Source organism: Sus scrofa, chromosome 14 (genome assembly GCF_054392235.1).
Source record: "Sus scrofa isolate SSC_HxYL_T2T_F1_AM1 chromosome 14, Sscrofa_HxYL_maternal_Yorkshire_Landrace_v2.0, whole genome shotgun sequence".
Taxonomy (NCBI): Eukaryota; Metazoa; Chordata; class Mammalia; order Artiodactyla; family Suidae; genus Sus; species Sus scrofa.
The window spans coordinates 94,578,143-94,592,544 of NC_139396.1; the positions used below are offsets into that span (position 1 = coordinate 94,578,143).

The window sequence follows — 14,402 nt, forward strand, 5'->3', positions numbered from 1 at the left end:
CCGTTGTGGCTCCATGAAGATGCAGGTTCGATCTCTGGCCTTGCTCAGTGGGTTCAGGATCGGGTGCTGCTGTAAGCTATGGTGTAGGTTGCAGATGCGGCTCAGATCCGGAATTGCTGTGGCTGTGGTGTAGGCCTGTGGCTACAGCTCCAACTGGACCCCTTGCCTGGGAACCTCCAGGTGCCTTGGTTATGGCCCTAAAAAGACAAAAAAGAAAAAAAAAATACTACTGGCCAATTCATTTCAGATATTTCCTCCACATGCTCCGCGTAGAAAGTTAGGGTCTAAATCAGTCATTCTCATTCCTAGAAGTATCTGGGACTCACCTGGGGAACTTTCCAAAGGATATTTGGACTGCACCCTAGATCAATTCAGCTATCATCTCTGGGTCTGGGATCTGGGCATCAGCATTTGTAAAAGCTCTCCAGGTGATTCTTCCGTGAGGCCAGGTTGAACACCATGGATCTAACTAATAGAAACTCTAGGTCAAGCTCCCTTCCTGGTGCTTTTTTCCAGAATATGCCATGTATGACAGGCCTCCCCCCTGTGCCAGGATTCCAGGATGCTGCCCTGGAATGGACAGTGACCTTAATTTCTTTCTTTTTTTTTTGCTTTCTCTTTCTCTTTGAGACCTTAAACAAGCTTTTTAAACTCCATAACCCTCATTGACTGATTAAATGGGGATAATGATATTTGTCCTTCTAACCTCACCAGCCTGTTGTCAGGAGAAATGAGGCAATAAATGAGAAACTCCTCTGTAAACTGTCAACATTATGCAAGCACTGCTGTTACAAGTGTGCTGCCAGATGCTGGGGTCCAGTTTTGATCTGCTGCAGATTTCTGGTGTGACATTCCTAGTGCCATGGGTCTCATGTAAATTGTTATATTCTGACTTAGCCGCAAGCTGCATTCTCTTACCATCAGGGGTGTTTTGTAGGAGGCAGCACTGTCTGACCCCCCACCCCCACCCCTACTGTAATTTGTACACAAGGAGGTCCTGTAAATAAACAGAGAAACCCAGGGCACTTCCAGGAAATGGGAGCGCCAGCTAGAGGGTGAGGGGAGAGCTAGGGAACTCGTCTTCCCATGGTCAAGGTCTTTGTTGCTCTCTGTCAGGGTCCATGGAGTAATCAGCAAAGGGGCCTGACTAGGGTCCAAGAGACATGTGTCAGCAAAAAAGAGGCAGAATAATGAAGAAGTGCATGGGGTGAGAACTGGCATGACAGAGAGCGGACATAGGCCCTGCTCTGAGCCTACTGGGGACAGAGCAGAGCAGCATGGGCTCTGGCCTCAGGAAGCTGTCTGATTGGGGTAGATAAGGCTGCCTCCGCACCCCCCACCCCCCTAGAAGACAGTCAACAATATCAGGCAGACTGTCATGACCCAGTGTTACTTATCTGAGAACCAGGTTGCAATGCGGAGGTGGGGAAGGGTGGACAGGGCACCAGCTGGGCACCAGAACTGGGTTTGGGTTCCAGCTCCAAACTCTGCCACAGCCTGACACTGGGTAGGATGGCCCACCTGCTGCTTCTCAGGTTCCTAGTCTATAAAGAAGAGTCTTGGTCTAGAACTAGATAGACACTGAGCACAGTCTGAGCTTGCCTCGTGGAAGTGCTGAGGCCTGGGAGAATGCACCAAGGAGCCAAGTTTAGGGAGGGTGGGAGAGCTGGGCCTCTGGCGAGCGGGAGGCTTGTCAGGTGGAGGTGAGTGGAGAAGGCCGAGCAAGCAGGGAAATGAGCAGGGGCTCAAATGGGATGCACTTGGTGTGTGGGGGCCAAAGACAGTGGGAAGTGGCTTTGCCGTGGCCAATGGTGGTGGAAGAGAGAAGAGGGGAAGAGTGGAGTCAGATTACAGAAGGCCTCAGACAGAAGGCAGAGATGTTGAAACTGGCTCCATCAGGAAGGAGGGGGCCATCAAGGGATTTGGGGCAGGGTTATGATGTGATTAGGCTGCTTTTTAGCAGGATTCATGTGGCCAGGACCTCAGAATGACTTGGATGGCGGGAAGCCAGGAACAAGGAAGGATAGCTAGAAGACTCTTGTAATATTTCTGGCATGGGCTCGTGAGGACTGAGGGTTGGGAGGAGGCAGTGGGGCAGGCCTAGAGCTATTTCTCAGGAAACACTGATAGGCCTTGGGGTATGGCTGCATTCAAGGGGTGGAGAGAAGTGAATCCCCTTGAGAGTTTTACTCTCAAAGGCAGGGACGAGAAAGCATTGGCAGCCTCCCTGCCTGCAAGCAGAACATCTCAGGAGAGCCTGGCCATTGGAGGAAGGATTAGCTTCTCCATGGCTCCAGCTCAGATAATTCATCTCGGTTGTAATGAGGGCTTGGTGACCATGCAGGCTGGGCCTGGTTTAAGGGGGATGTGTACTCCTGATCACTACACAGGGTTCATGCCACCTTCTTTCTAGTGTGAGACAGAGTGATGAACAAAGCACAGGTTTTTTTTTTGTTTGTTTGTTTTTTGTTTTTGTCTTTTTAGGGCCATATCCGTGGCATATGGAGGTTCCCAGGCTAGGGGTCCAATCCGACTGCAGCTGCCGGCCTATGCCACAGCCACAGCAACACCAGATCTGAGCTGTGTCTGTAACCCACACGACAGCTCACGGCAACACCGGATCCTTAACCCACTGAGTGAGGCCAGGGATCGAACCCACAACCTCAGGGTTCCTAGTCTGGTTCATTAACCACTGAGCCACGACAGGAACTCCAAAGCACAGTTCTTGATCCTCATGAGTCTGGCAGAATCACGTTTGCAAGAGTCAAATGGCAAATTGTACCCATTCACCCAGTTTTGCTTTATGGCCACAGAGGTGGTCTAAGTGTTTGATGGATGCCAGAACACATCTCTGTTCCTGGTTTATAATACTATTGGCGGGGGTGGGGGGTGGTGGTGGTGGTGAACAGATCTAGGTTTTGTGAGGCTTGAAGCTTAAATAATTTGGGGGAGCCACTTTGGCAAACAATCCAAAATTATAAAGTTGCTAGGCCTTCTCAGTGCCTAGAATTGGGGGAATGCAAGTGAGAAGCCCTGAAACGTAAAACTCATCAGCTTCCCAATCAACCTTATAATAATACCGTTCCCGTTGTGGTGCAGCGGAAGTGAATCCAACTAGGAACCATGAGGTTGCGGGTCCGATCCCTAACCTTGCTCAGTGGGTTAAGGATCCAGCGTTGCAGTGAGCTGTAGTGTAGGTTGCAGATGCAGCTCGGATCTGGCGTGGCTGTGGCTCTGGCATAGGCCAGCGGCTACAGCTCCAATTAGACCCCTAGCCTATGGAATCTCCATATGCTGCAGGTGCAGCCCTAAAAAGACAAAAAAGGCAAAATAATAATAATAATACCTACTGTTTATTAAGCATGTATTATAAGAAGGTATTTTATTTGTACTATTTCACAGCAACCAAGGTGGGCATTAGTATCTCCATGGTATAGGTGAGGAAGCAGGCTCAGAGAGTGACTCAGGATGCCACCTCCATAAAGCCAGGGGGCAGGGGCTATGCTCTGGACTGAGGGCTCTGGCCCCATGGGCCACAGCTGAGTTCTTTTTCAATTGGTGGTGGCAAAAACCATGCTCTTGAGGTTCCTGAGGGCTGTTCTGGACCTAAATCATCCCCTCCCGACTCTTCTGTATCTTTCTTAGGCCTGACTAGGGCCCCAGGATCCAGGGCTAGGGTAGATTCCTGGTTGGATTCTGGCCATGTCAGGGCACCGAATGGTGAGCCTTGGTTCCTGTAAGGAACCATTTAGGCAGAGAGGGTGCAAACGATTGGTAGGACAGCAAACCCCAGGGGTGAGCACTGGCTTTGGAAACACAAAGAGCCAACGTCTAATCGTGGACCTACAGCTTTCTGGTTGTATAGCAAAACACATGGCCTCAGTGAGCCTCCACCTGCTTGCGGGTTGAATCAGAATAGTAACCATTTCCTTGTATTTTGAGCTCATTACGTGTCCTCTTGCAGGGCGGAAAAGCTCCCGGTGGTGTCTGGCACAGAAAAGCAATACATTTAAGAATGGTATGGTTGCCATTAGCCCTAGTAGCAGCAAAAACACCTGATTCCACACCTTCCTTACCCCCTTTAAAGCTGAATGATTTTCCAAGGATTCCTCCTATCCCAACTAACTTCCTCCCTGGAAGTAAAAACGGCGGCACCTAAGAGGGGCGCCTAAACTGTCCCTCAGTCTCCAGCAAGCCTGGATGTCCAAGAGGAAGAGAAGGCCTGGGGGATGGGGCCTCAAGTCCCGCCCAGCCGGCATGCGCCCTTCAGGAGGGCCTCAAGGACCAGTGACTCAGGGGCGGGTGCTGTGGGGCGTCGTTCTTAGTCTAACAATACAAATCCACCAGCCGGAGATTAGGCCAGGAGCGGCCACTGCACGGGCAGGGTGGGGTGGTGTGAGGTGACGCCCCGTCAGTGAGGACCCAGGTGGGGCTCCGCGCTCGGCCCCTTGGGCCCGCCAGAGAGGTGTGGCGTGGCGACCGGGTGCGAGGACCGAGAAGCCTCCGGATCTCGCTTCCGCCAGCAGAGGCCCCGTGCGCTTTCCACGCCCCCTTCTTCGAGGGCCCCCCCGCCTCCCCCGGACGTTTCCCCTTCCACGGAACTCGCGGGAGCGAGCCCTAATTTCCGAGGAAGGGGACCGCCCCCTCTAGGCTGCCCAGTTCGACAGCAAGCCTAGACAGGCGGTGCCTCCTCCCGCGTCCCCCTACCCCGCCGCCTGCGCCCCGCCCAAGCAGGACGCCGCCACGCGTGACGGTGCGCGCACAACAGCACCTCCCGCCCCTGCGCCGGCTCTCTACGTGGGGGACGTGCAGGGAGATGCTTGGCCTTGGGGGATTTCGCGGCATTGCCCGCCCCCTTTCCGGCGCGGGGAGGGGCGGCCGCCGCGCCCCCCCGGCCCCAGCCCGGCCTCCACCGCCTGGCTCTGCCGAGGCGCGCGGCAGCCAATGGGCGCCGAGGAGGTGGGCCGGCTGGCGGCTGTCACCCTCCCGGGGACGGCGACGGGAGCGCGGAGACAGGGAACGCGCGAGCTGCCGCCGCGCCCGGCTCGTGGGGGAGGAGCCGCCGAAGGAGGAGGAGCTGCGGAGCAGCCGCGGGAGGACCACTGCTCGCCCAGGCTGAGGAGGACAGACGCCCGCCCCACTCCTGCCGCCCGGCTCCTCCGACTGCCAGCATGATCGCCGCGCAGCTCCTGGCCTATTACTTCACCGAACTGAAGGATGACCAAATCAAAAAGGTGAGCCCCCACTGGCGCCGCCGCCCTGCGCTCTGCCAGCAGCGTTGCATTCCGGTATCCGCCGCAGCCGCCTCCATCCTCTCGCGCCCAGCCTTCCCCAGGCCAGCACTGGTTGGACTGCAGAGGGAAGGCTTTGCCCTTTGAGTCTCCCTGGGAATCGTGCGTGCGTGCGTGCGTGTGTGTGTGTTCGTGGGGGACGAGTAGGAAGACCCCGAGACTGGAGTGCTTGCTGCAGTGTCCTTGAAACAGGCTGTGGATGTCACATGGGCCCCCAGGCCATGTGGGGTGGTGGTTGTGTGGGGACTGGTGGGCTGGTCCCCAGGGCCTGTTTGGTACCGTCCGAGCGCCGTGGGCGGAGGAGTGATCATGGAGATGCTGGGGAGGTGAGCGCGAAGCAGGCGGGGGTGCTGGCTGAAGGCCAGGCATCCCATATTTGGGGTTCCCGGCGGAGGGCGTCAGATGCCCGGGAAGGCTGTTACCCGGGCTCTCCCAGCTGCTGCGGCTTCTCCTTAATCTGAGGACTGGGCGACCAGCGCTCTGCTTCCTGGAACAGGGAGGGGCGCAGAGGCCACCGGAAACTTTGCTCACAGGCCTCAGGTCTGGAGCGGTTTGTCTGAATGGAATTTCTTTTTCCCTCTCCGCGACCGCTCTCTTAAGCTGTTATTTCCAGCCAGTCCAGGGAGCTCAAATAAGAGACTGGTCTTTTGAGTCGGATGGAGGCCTCGACATGTATGCTTGTGGCATGTGTGTACTTGCACAAGGATGTTTCTCCCTACCCTGAGGTGTTGCTGCCTTTGACTTTTAATGTAAAATACCATCTGCTGGCAGGTGTTAAAGGTGTACCTCTCTCTTATACCAGCGTTTGCACTACATTTTTAAGAAACAGCCTAGGCTGTATAGGGAAAGATGCCCATTTTATCAGTTCCAAGCCTGGCACAGGCTCCTGACCACCTCACAGCCTGCATGGTGACATTAGTGCTGGGATAAGCTAGGGTAGACAGCAAAGCCAACTTGACCTGGGAGTTCAAACAAGGGAGTGCTATCTACAGGTGAGAGGCAGGAGCCTCAGGCCCCCAGCCACAGGATGTTCAAGGCTCTTCCTTACCAACCTAGACAACCCCTTCCTCTGGCACAATAGGAAACTGGCCTGCTGAGGGCAGTGACCTCATCAAGGTCACCCGAGGAGTTACAGGGAGAGTCAGGGCGAGACCCGGGTCTCCGCCTCTCTCCTGGGAACTTGACCGACGCTCCTCCTGGAAGTCAGCTGACAGGGAGGTGCTGAGGCAAAGGCCTGGGGGATGCTGCTTGGATCCTGGATTCTGTGCTGAGTGGGCACCAGAGTGGGGCAGTTAGAAGACAGGCCTGGGAATGTGCCACGGCCCCTCATGGCTACAAGCTGTGGTGACTCTGGAGTTGTCAAACTGTGGGACTCATGCTTGCTCCCGTCGAGCACCCTGGAGCTTCCGAACTTCTGGCCACTGAGCTGAGGGAGCTGCAAATGCCAGTTCGTGCATTTCACCAGTTTTCTTCAGTGATGCCGTCAATCATCCATGTTCTTCCTGTTTCACAGTGGGGGACTTAAAGTATAGATGAGTTCACTGCCCTTACCCTGCACGTGGTGCCCTCAGAGTTCAAGACAGCAGATTACTGAGGCAGGGACCCTGATGCCCCTGATGCCTCCAGCATCTGTAGCCACCAATATCCGAGTGGCTGCCAGAGGCCAAGTTGGGTTGAGGTTTGGACTGCCCTCAGTGAGACCCATTTTAGCAGACATGCAGAGTCTTGTGCGGCTCCAGAGCCCTCCACTCCTCTGGTGGCCTGACTCACATTCTATCCACCAGGGTCCTGATGGTATGACTTCTGAATCAGTTGATCCTCAAATGCCTTTTCCTCTGAGACTGGCATTCTGAAATTCCCTTCCCACCCTCCTCTGGCCTCAAGATGTTGCCAGAGGAGGGTGTTGAGGTCAAAGCTTCCACCAGATGATGTTATTGGTCAAGGAGAGTCTTAAAAAAACAAGAGGGCTTTCTTGCACTTCACAGAGATTTTAGCTGCAGTTCTTAAGCTGCTTTCTGTAGGGAGAGTATATGGAGTCCTACCAGGGGGTCACCTAGATCTGCATGACGGGCTGAGTGGCACTGCCATCCATGAGTGTGGCCCTTAGGAAACTTCCTGGGCCTCCTGGGCACACACTGGACCCTTGCTCTGATGACCTAGTCAGTTTTCCCAGTCCCTACCTGTGCAGATCCTAGGGAACTGCCTCTGCTGTCCTGGGACTCAGGACTTATTAGAGACCAGCTGTTCCTACCCATTACTTACCCTGGGAAAGACTGGGTGGTGTAGCAGGACCCCAAGCCCTGTTCTTCCTGCAGGAACTGGGCCCTACCTGCGACCTGATGAGGACCCAGTAAAGACAGCACGGCCCCCTCTCCCCCAACCTGCCACCGTGGGCAGCCATGATGATTCAGCCCTCCAGCCCAAGGCGGCCTCTGGGGCCCTGGTTCAGCTCCAGCAACCCTCACTAATCTTCATCCATCTTCTTGCCCTCTGGCATGAGGTCAGGGAGAGGAAAGATGGGGACGATGCCAGGGAAGGTTTGTGGGATTGCTCAGGATACAAAAGTGATCGTGAAAGGGTGTCTTTTCTCTCCCTGTTGCCTATGAGACTCATCAGTCATTCAACCTCATAAATATATCCTGGGTTGAAACAGCCAAGGCTCTGGCTTCCCAGTATCACACCCGCATTTTCCAGACTGCTTCTGCACAGTGTTGATGATGGGGTGCCATGGAAAGGGTGTCCTGGCATTGGACTGAAGTAAGTACCAAACAGATTTCCCTTTCACTCTTCTAGTGCTTTGAGGAGGAAAAGGAAGCACGTGTGTCCTTGTGAAAGATTTATCAGAATCCCAGACATCTGTTAATTCTGCAGCTGGAGTCTGAGTCTTTTGAACTCCAAATGACTTTTAGCTTGTTCCTCATCTCACCTATGTCTTCTTGGGTTAGCCATTAGGAGCCTGAAGGAGGGTGAAGGATTGCATAGCGTTCTGTTCCTTTAGGAAGGGGAAATGGGTCTAGAAAAGTCAGAACTTGGCTTCTAAAGAAAGACTAGGCTTCCTTTGTTCCAGGGTTGTCTGCATGGTGAGCAAATGCCAGTGAATCTTCTGTGTGAGGGACCCCCATGACCCTAAAGAATTCCCTTCAGCAGGTGAACAATAGGTGTGACTTGTCCAGTGACTGAACCCAGAGTCCTCGAGTGCTTGGCTGAGTCCTCGAGTGCTTGGCCTAGGAAGGCAGAAGAGAATAAGCTTAGCAGTTAAAGGGCTACCGAGTTCTGTTTCCTCAGAGCCCATGTGTCCCATTGACAAAACCAAGCATTTTTAAAAAAGTGCCCGAAGTTCCCAGCAGAATGGAAAAGAATCCGACTAGGAACCATGAGGTTGCGGGTTTGAACAGCGCAGCAGAAACGAATCTGACTAGGAACCATGAGGTTGCAGGTTTGATCCCTGGCATGGCTTAGTAGGTTAGGATCTAGTATTGCCATGTGCTGTGGTGTAGGTTGCAGCATGGCTCAGATCCCCCATTGCTGTGGCTGTGGTGTAGGCCAGCAGCAGTAGCTCAGATTAAACCCCTAGCCTGGGAACCTCCATATGCTGCAGGTGCAGCCCTAAAAAGCAAAAATAAATAAATAAATAAAATGCCCATTTCCTTATTGCTCGGGAGTGAGAGAGCTAAGGATTAGGAAATTATGAAAAATATCTCATGCAACTCTTTTTGAGGTGAGGGTGTGCCCACAGCATGTGAGAGTTCCCAGGCCAGGAATTGAACCTGTGCCACAGCAGCGAGCCGAGCCGCTGCAGTGACAGCCGTGGATCCTTAACCCGCTGTGCCACAAGGGAACTCCTCTCATGCACTTTTTGATCTGGTGTTACATAAATACCCAGTAAGAGCCTCAGTCCTTGGTGTATCTTCGTTTCATCATCCCTGTCCCCTCCACCCTGGATGGTCCTTGGAGTTCTCCCCAGAGAAAATCCCCAACACTTCATTTGGTTTGATAATTTGGGACTGTCGTGAGGGCATAAACTGGGAAAGCTGGTGGGTATGAGGGACTTTCACATCTGGCCGTGCCACGCTGTCCTCCCACACTCCTCCTGTTTTCTGGAGAAGGCACAGGCAGCTTTCTCCTAAAAGCACTGATTTGTCTCTCTGTGCATGTCTGCAGTCAAGGATTCCTGCCTGATAGAATTAGCCATTGGAGTCAGCTGTGAACGTGCCTGAGGAGGCTCCCAGAAGAGGTACTGGATAGAGGGGCAGCCATACACCTCCGCCTCCAGGAAGCAGTCCTGGCTACACCACTGTCACCTGCTTTTTGCTTTGAGAACCTTTGGAATCAAATCTGATTGGGGAAACTCATTCATTTCTTCAGAAAATCTTTGAGTCCCTTTTTATGTGCAGACTACTGTGCAAGGCTGGGGTGATGACTAGGAACCTGGTAGAAATAGTCCCTATTCTCGTAGAGTATAAATAATTATTTGCTGTCTTACGATAAGTGCAAAGCATAGAATGCTATGAGAGCTGTTGGAGCCAGTGGTCAGATCTTGGGTGGGAAATCACTAGCCTTAGAGTTGCTTAAAGTCAGTTTCTAGATGTGCAAATTGGAATATTCTACCTAGAAACTGTAGTTTTGCTCTCTTTTTAATGGTTTGTTATTGCTGAGCATTCCCAAACACCTTATGGGTGCCATATCAGGTATCAGGTGTGTGCATCAGTATATATGCACATATATGTTTGTATATATGTGTGTCTATATCTGGCAGTACACACAAAAAGTACTAACCTACGTGTGAGCGCACGCTTTCATCGGATTTTTCAAAAACCTCAGTGAGGTTGTCAGGACAGGAAGTATTATCCCCCAGATCCCAGGGCCAGGGCGTCTCAGGGCAGGCCTCTGAGCCCAACCCACCACCCCCACCCCCCAACCTCAGCTCCTCCCCTGGACATCCTGCTGCCTGCTTTGTGTGCCATAGACAGAAGGCAGAGATTGTATTCCCCATTTAGAAACAGGGACTGATTGGAGGCCCAGAGGAGATAAGTGGGTTTCTCAAGGTCTTAGAAAATCCGGAAGGCTATTCTTGCTTCCCCTGCTTCTTTCCTCCAGGAGAAAAACCCATCTTTGTTGATTTTAATGATTTAACTTGGAATCTGTATTTAATTATAATTATTATTATTTTTGTCTTTTTAGGGTCTGCACCCACAGCATGTGGAGGTTCCCAGGCTAGGGGTCTAATCGGAGCTGTAGCCACTGGCCTACACCACAGCCACAGCAACTCCAGATCCGAGCTGCATCTGCGACCTACACCACAGCTCACAGCAATGCTGGATCCTTAACCCACTGAGCGAGACCAGGGATCAAACCCGCAACCTCATGGTCCCTAGTTGGATTTGTTTCTGCTGCACCACAGCAGAAACTCCTGGAATCTGTATTTTAATTCCCACCCCCACAAATCAATCCATGTGAATTAATTTGTTCTTAGGAAATATTTGAGGTGTCTAAAAAATATTGAAGTTAACAAACAGTTGTGTATCCACTACACAGCCTGAGAAGAAACAGACAATTACAATTACCTCACAGACACAACTGAAACCCCTTCTATGCCTGTCTTCATTCCCATTTGTTTGCCTTCCGGAGGTGAACTCTGTTCTGAATTTGCTGTTTATCATTTCCTGCATGTTTTTATGCTGTTATTACATATCATGTATCTATAAAGAGTACATAATGTTACTTTATATGGTTTTAACCTTTTGTAAATGGTGTTATCCTGTTTGTATGCTGCAACTTGCTTTCTTTTTTAGCTCAACTTTGTATATTTGGGATTCTGTCATGTTGATCCATATACCTCTGTTTCATCAATTTAAACTGCTATATGCTCTTATGTTGTGTGCACACACAAGACTAATTTTTATCTGTTCTTTTGGGTCTTTGGGTTTCTGATTTCTTAAACTACAAATAGTGCCACAGTGGAGTTCCGGTTGTGGATCAGCAGAAATGAATCCGACTAGTATCCATAAGGACTAAGGTTCGATCCCTGGCCTCACTTTGTGGGTTAAGGATCTGGTATTGCCATGAGCTGTGGTGTAGGTCGCAGACGGGGCTTGGATCTGATGCTGTGGCTGTGGCTGGCCAGCAGCTGCAGCTCCTATTCGACCCCTAGCCTGGGAACCTCCATATGTCATGGGTGCAGCCCCACACACTCCTCTCTTCCTGGGTGGATCTGACTCAGGCAGGGCTGGCTTTTCAGTCCCCTGAGCCATTCTCTATTATAGAAAGCTCAAGCCAGCAGCCTCTCTTAGACTATCTTCCTTAAAAGGAGAGGGTGGCCGTGCCCCCCGTGGCCAGAAAACTGAAATGTGAAGTCTGCAGCCCAGCCCTTTGCAAACAGAAGCCGAGCTTGCTGTCCCCATGAGAGGCAGAAAAATGTCAGATCATGTTCATCTGATTCCATGCTTGGTTACAGGTGTACGGACACTGAGGCCCTGGGGGTACCTTGGAGGGAGGGACCTATCGAAAGCCTATTAGGGGCCTGCCTTTCCTAAAATGAGTCTTATTTCATCATCAGTAGTAATAATACTAATTGAAGCAACACGTAATGCCTGTCACCTCTGCTGCACCAAAGGCATTACATCCCCACAGCAGCCTTGTGATGCGTGGGTCCTCTTATGATCTCCACTTTCGGCGACGACCCTGAGGCTCACATAGTCAACAGAAGGGCCAGCATTCAGACCGTTCAAGTCTGCTGGTGGGACCCCCACTTTTTTTTTTTTAATTGAAATGTAATTCATTTACCAGACAACCGTTTTAAAAAGTGCTGTGGCAAAATGGGATCGGCAGCGTCTTGGGAGTGCTGTGATATAGGTTTGATCCCCAGCTCGGCACAGTGGGTTGGGGATCCAGCATTGCTGCAGCTGTAGCTTAGGTCACAACTGCGGCTCAGATCTGATCCCTGGGCTGGGAACTCCATATGCCACAGGACAAAAAAAAAGGGGGGGCAAGACTGGGAATTCGCTGGTGGCTCAGTGGGTTAAGGATCTGGCATTGTCATTTGGATGGCTGCTTGGATAGCTCAGGTCACTGCTGTGGCAAGAATTTGATCCCTGGCCAAATTGCCTCAGTGATCCTGCCACTTCCCAGTCTGGTCAAAAGTCTATACAGGTTCCTGTGGTTCCACACCAACCCTTGGGAGAGTCAAACCTTTAAATTTTTTCATAGTTTGAAAGAGACTGTTTCTTCCTAGTCATTTCCATTCAGGTTGCAGCATTCGAGCTTGGCTTAAAACTAGTCATTTCCTCATTTACCTTATGAAGCAGGGCCCGCTGCCAAGCACTCCTGGGTGGCGTTGATAGGTCTCATAGTGAACAGTGCTCGCCCCGTGACTATTTGCAGTGCCCAGAAGGGAGGAGGAGGCGAGGCAGAGATAGGTTTGGGAGGGCTCCCTGCCTCCCCTTGTGCTCTAGCATGAATCTCTTAAACTTTTCTGGGAATTAAAACACACACGTGTGATTTTGCCCCCACAACTGCGGCTCAGATCTGATCCCTGGACTGGGAACTCCATATGCCACAGGACAAAAAAGGGCGGGGGGGCAAGACTGGGAATTCGCTGGTGGCTCAGTGGGTTAAGGATCTGGCATTGTCACTTGGGTGGCTGCTTGGATAGCTCAGGTCACTGCTGTGGCAAGAATTTGACCCCTGGCCCCTGAACTTTCACATGCTGAGTGTCACCAAAAATAAAATAAAAGTGCAAGTCTGTGGTGTTAGTACATTCGTAAGATTGTGAAACCATCACCACCATCTAATTCCAGAACATTTTCATCATTCCCAAAAGAGACCTTATACCCATTAAGCAGTCACTTCCCATTGCCTCCTCCACCTTGGGATCTACTAATGTACTTTCTTTTTTTTTCTTAATTAAAGTATAGTTGATAACACTTAGCATGTTTTCAAGGTTCATCCATACTGTAGCATGTATGAAAACTTCAGTTCTTTTTATTGCTGAGTAATATTCACTTGTGTCTATATTCCACATTTTTTTTGTATTTTATTTATTTATTTATTTATTTTTTTTGTCTTTTGTCTTTTTTGTTGTTGTGTTGTTGTTGTTGTTGCTATTTCTTGGGCCGCTCCCGCGGCATATGGAGGTTCCCAGGCTAGGGGTTGAATCGGAGCTGTAACCACCGGCCTACGCCAGAGCCACAGCAACACTGGATCCGAGCCGCGTCTGCAACCTACACCACAGCTCACAGCAACGCCAGGTCGTTAACCCACTGAGCAAGGGCAGGGACCGAACCCGCAACCTCATGGTTCCTAGTCGGATTCATTAACCACTGCGCCACGACGGGAACTCCTTTTTTGTATTTTTTAAAACTACTCAATGAATTTATTACATTTATAGTTGTACGATGATCATCACAATCTGATTTTATAGGATTTCCATCCCACAACCCCAGCGCATCCCCCCACCCACTGAACTGTCTCCTTCAGAAACCATACGTTTTTCAAAGTCTGTGAGTCCATATCTGTTCTGCAAAGAAGTTCATTCTGTCCTTTTTTCAGATTCCACATGTCAGTGAAAGCATTTGATGTTGGTGTCTCATTGTATGGCTGACTTCACTTAGCGTGATAATTTCTAGGTCCATCCATGTTGCTAAAAATGCCGGTATTTCGTTCCTTTTAATGGCTGAGTAATATTTCATTGTGTATATGTACCACATCTTCTTGATCCACTCCCCTGTTGATGCACATTTAGATTGTTTCCATGTCTTGGCTATTGCAAATAGTGCTGCAGTGAACATTGGAGTACATGTGTCTTTGCGAGTCGTTTTCTCTGGATAGATGCCTAGAAGTGGGATCCACATTTTGTTTATGCCATTTGTCAGTTGACTGACACTTGGTTTGTTTCCACTTAGAGGCTGCTCTGATAATGCTGCTGTGAACATTTGCATTTCATTTCTCCTGGGCATGTGCGTAGGAGTGGAATTGCTGGGAGAGCCCCTGCTTCTGTCCACCTGCAAAATTTAGAAATGAGGAAACCAAGGCCCTCAAGTGGTGAAGTGACTTGCTGATGACTACACAGCTCGGGCATGATAGGGATAGAAACACTGCCAAGTCCCCTGACTC

At 51.0% G+C, this 14,402-nt stretch overlaps 1 protein-coding gene across 8 annotated transcripts in view; it reads left to right on the plus strand.

The window, feature by feature from the left end:
* HK1 (hexokinase 1) overlaps positions 1–14,402 on the plus strand; it is a 122,996-nt gene that overhangs the window by 40,090 nt on the left and 68,504 nt on the right. For 4 of the 8 annotated variants that reach the window (XR_014825499.1, XR_014825497.1, XR_014825498.1 and 1 more), the window contains exon 1: positions 5,127–5,234. The exons of 3 other annotated variants lie outside the window; for them this stretch is intronic. Coding sequence is in view for 1 of the 5 variants with exons in the window: in NM_001243184.1 (NP_001230113.1) it covers positions 5,172–5,234 (63 nt within the window). In the remaining 4 variants the exon portion in view is untranslated. 8 annotated transcript variants of the gene reach the window in all.